This window comes from Nicotiana sylvestris, chromosome 6 (assembly GCF_000393655.2).
Source record: "Nicotiana sylvestris chromosome 6, ASM39365v2, whole genome shotgun sequence".
In the NCBI taxonomy this organism is placed as follows: domain Eukaryota; kingdom Viridiplantae; phylum Streptophyta; class Magnoliopsida; order Solanales; family Solanaceae; genus Nicotiana; species Nicotiana sylvestris.
In genome coordinates this window covers 66,101,592-66,103,274 of record NC_091062.1, presented here as the reverse complement: position 1 = coordinate 66,103,274, position 1,683 = coordinate 66,101,592, and the positions used below count along the sequence as shown (strand labels likewise).

The following is a 1,683-nucleotide window of genomic DNA, read 5'->3' as shown; positions in this document are numbered from 1 at the left end:
GATACATGCAGACATGATAAAGGTGCCTCCAAACGAGCTTACTGCAATAAGCTCGCCATGGCCGTTCGCCGCTTGGGGAATGGATGTTATCGGACCTATCGAGCCTACCGCATCAAACGGGCACAGGTTCATTCTAGTGGCAATTGATTATTTCACCAAATGGGTTGAAGCTGCATCGTACAAAGCAGTGACTAAGAATGTGGTAGCAAATTTTGTCCACGACCGTATTGTTTGTCGGTTCAGAATTCCGGAGTCAATCATCACTGATAATGGTTCAATCTCAACAACGACCTAATGAAAGCCATGTGTGAAACCTTCAAGATCAAACACAAGAATTCTATGGCTTATAGACCTCAGATGAATGGAGCTGTAGAAGCCGCCAATAAGAATATCAAGAAGATACTAAGGAAGATGATAGAGAAACATATGCAGTGGCATAAGAAGTTATCATTTGCTTTATTGGGATACCGCACCATAGTTCGCACATCAACCGGGGCAACTCCCTATATGTTGGTTTATGGTGCAGAAGCGGTCATTCCCGCCGAGGTAGAAATTCCCTCCTTAAGAATCATACAGGAAGCAGAACTTGACGATGCAGAATGGGTAAGGAGACGCTATGAGCAGTTAACTCTTATAGATGGGAAAAGAATGAATGCAGTTTGCCATGGTCAACTTTATCGGAACAGAATGTCCAGATCCTTCAACAAAAGAGTCAAGCCGAGACAGTTTACACCGGGGCAGCTGGTGTTAAAGAAGATTTTCCCTCATCAAGATATAGCCAAAGGGAAGTTCTCTCCCAACTGGCAGGGTCCATACATGGTTCACCGAGTTCTAACCGGAGGAGCCCTCATACTTGCAGAAATGGATGGTGAAGTTTGGCCGAAGCCGATCAATTCAGATGTAGTGAAGCGATACTATGTGTAACTCTTACGATTTCCTGTATAATGTATTTGAACTATCCCTGACCTGATTCCCGTTTAAGAGGGGATACGTAGGCAGCCCTATGGGTTCGGTCACAATTCAATAAAATTTTCATTTCCCCCGCTATTGGAAACTGGGGCAGAAATTTGAGGAGGACCCTCAAAATTCCGAAGTTGATTTCAGCCATTTATCGCATGCAGCCGTCAGAAGCACTAGCCCAGTAAACTGGGGCAGAATTTTAAGGAGGACCCTCAAAATTCCGGAGCGAGAGAGGTCGCAATGTCTTGAACCGCGTCGCATTCGTCGGTTCATCTAAAGAAAACTATTTTAAATTATGTATTTATGTTATATTTTTTTCTAAATCATGCATGTCTGGTAGCAAAATTGCTTTGTTTAGCAACGCTAACTCAATGATACATAACGCCGAGCAGGACAAGCGAAGCTCATGGGGAAATGAACCAACCTTCCCCCCCTTTACAAAACTCATGATTTTTCTTTGGATGCAGGCACTCAAGTCGTAAAATCATCAGATATATCTATACACTCATACATCCCGGGAATACAACTCTTGGAATCATCACCTATTTACAGTTGCTATCCGTACACGACATCCACAGCAGCCACAATATAGCAATCAACTATCAGCTATCATCTATCAGCTAAGTTTCATTACTATTCGCCTTTTATTTTCTGCATTGCATAAGGCTACCTTCCTGCCTTCCGAGACTAAGCTCTGTCTCCATCTGCATTTTTTGCATTGCA

At 43.2% G+C, this 1,683-nt stretch overlaps 1 protein-coding gene across 1 annotated transcript; it reads left to right on the top strand.

Annotated features, from left to right (window-relative positions):
* Positions 1–303: 303 nt before the first annotated feature.
* On the top strand, positions 304–1,442 carry LOC138870721 (uncharacterized). Its single transcript, XM_070148554.1, has 2 exons — positions 304–819; positions 1,428–1,442. Exons 1-2 carry the CDS (start codon positions 304–306, stop codon positions 1,440–1,442), a joined length of 531 nt encoding a protein of 176 aa, XP_070004655.1.
* Positions 1,443–1,683: the final 241 nt, after the last annotated feature.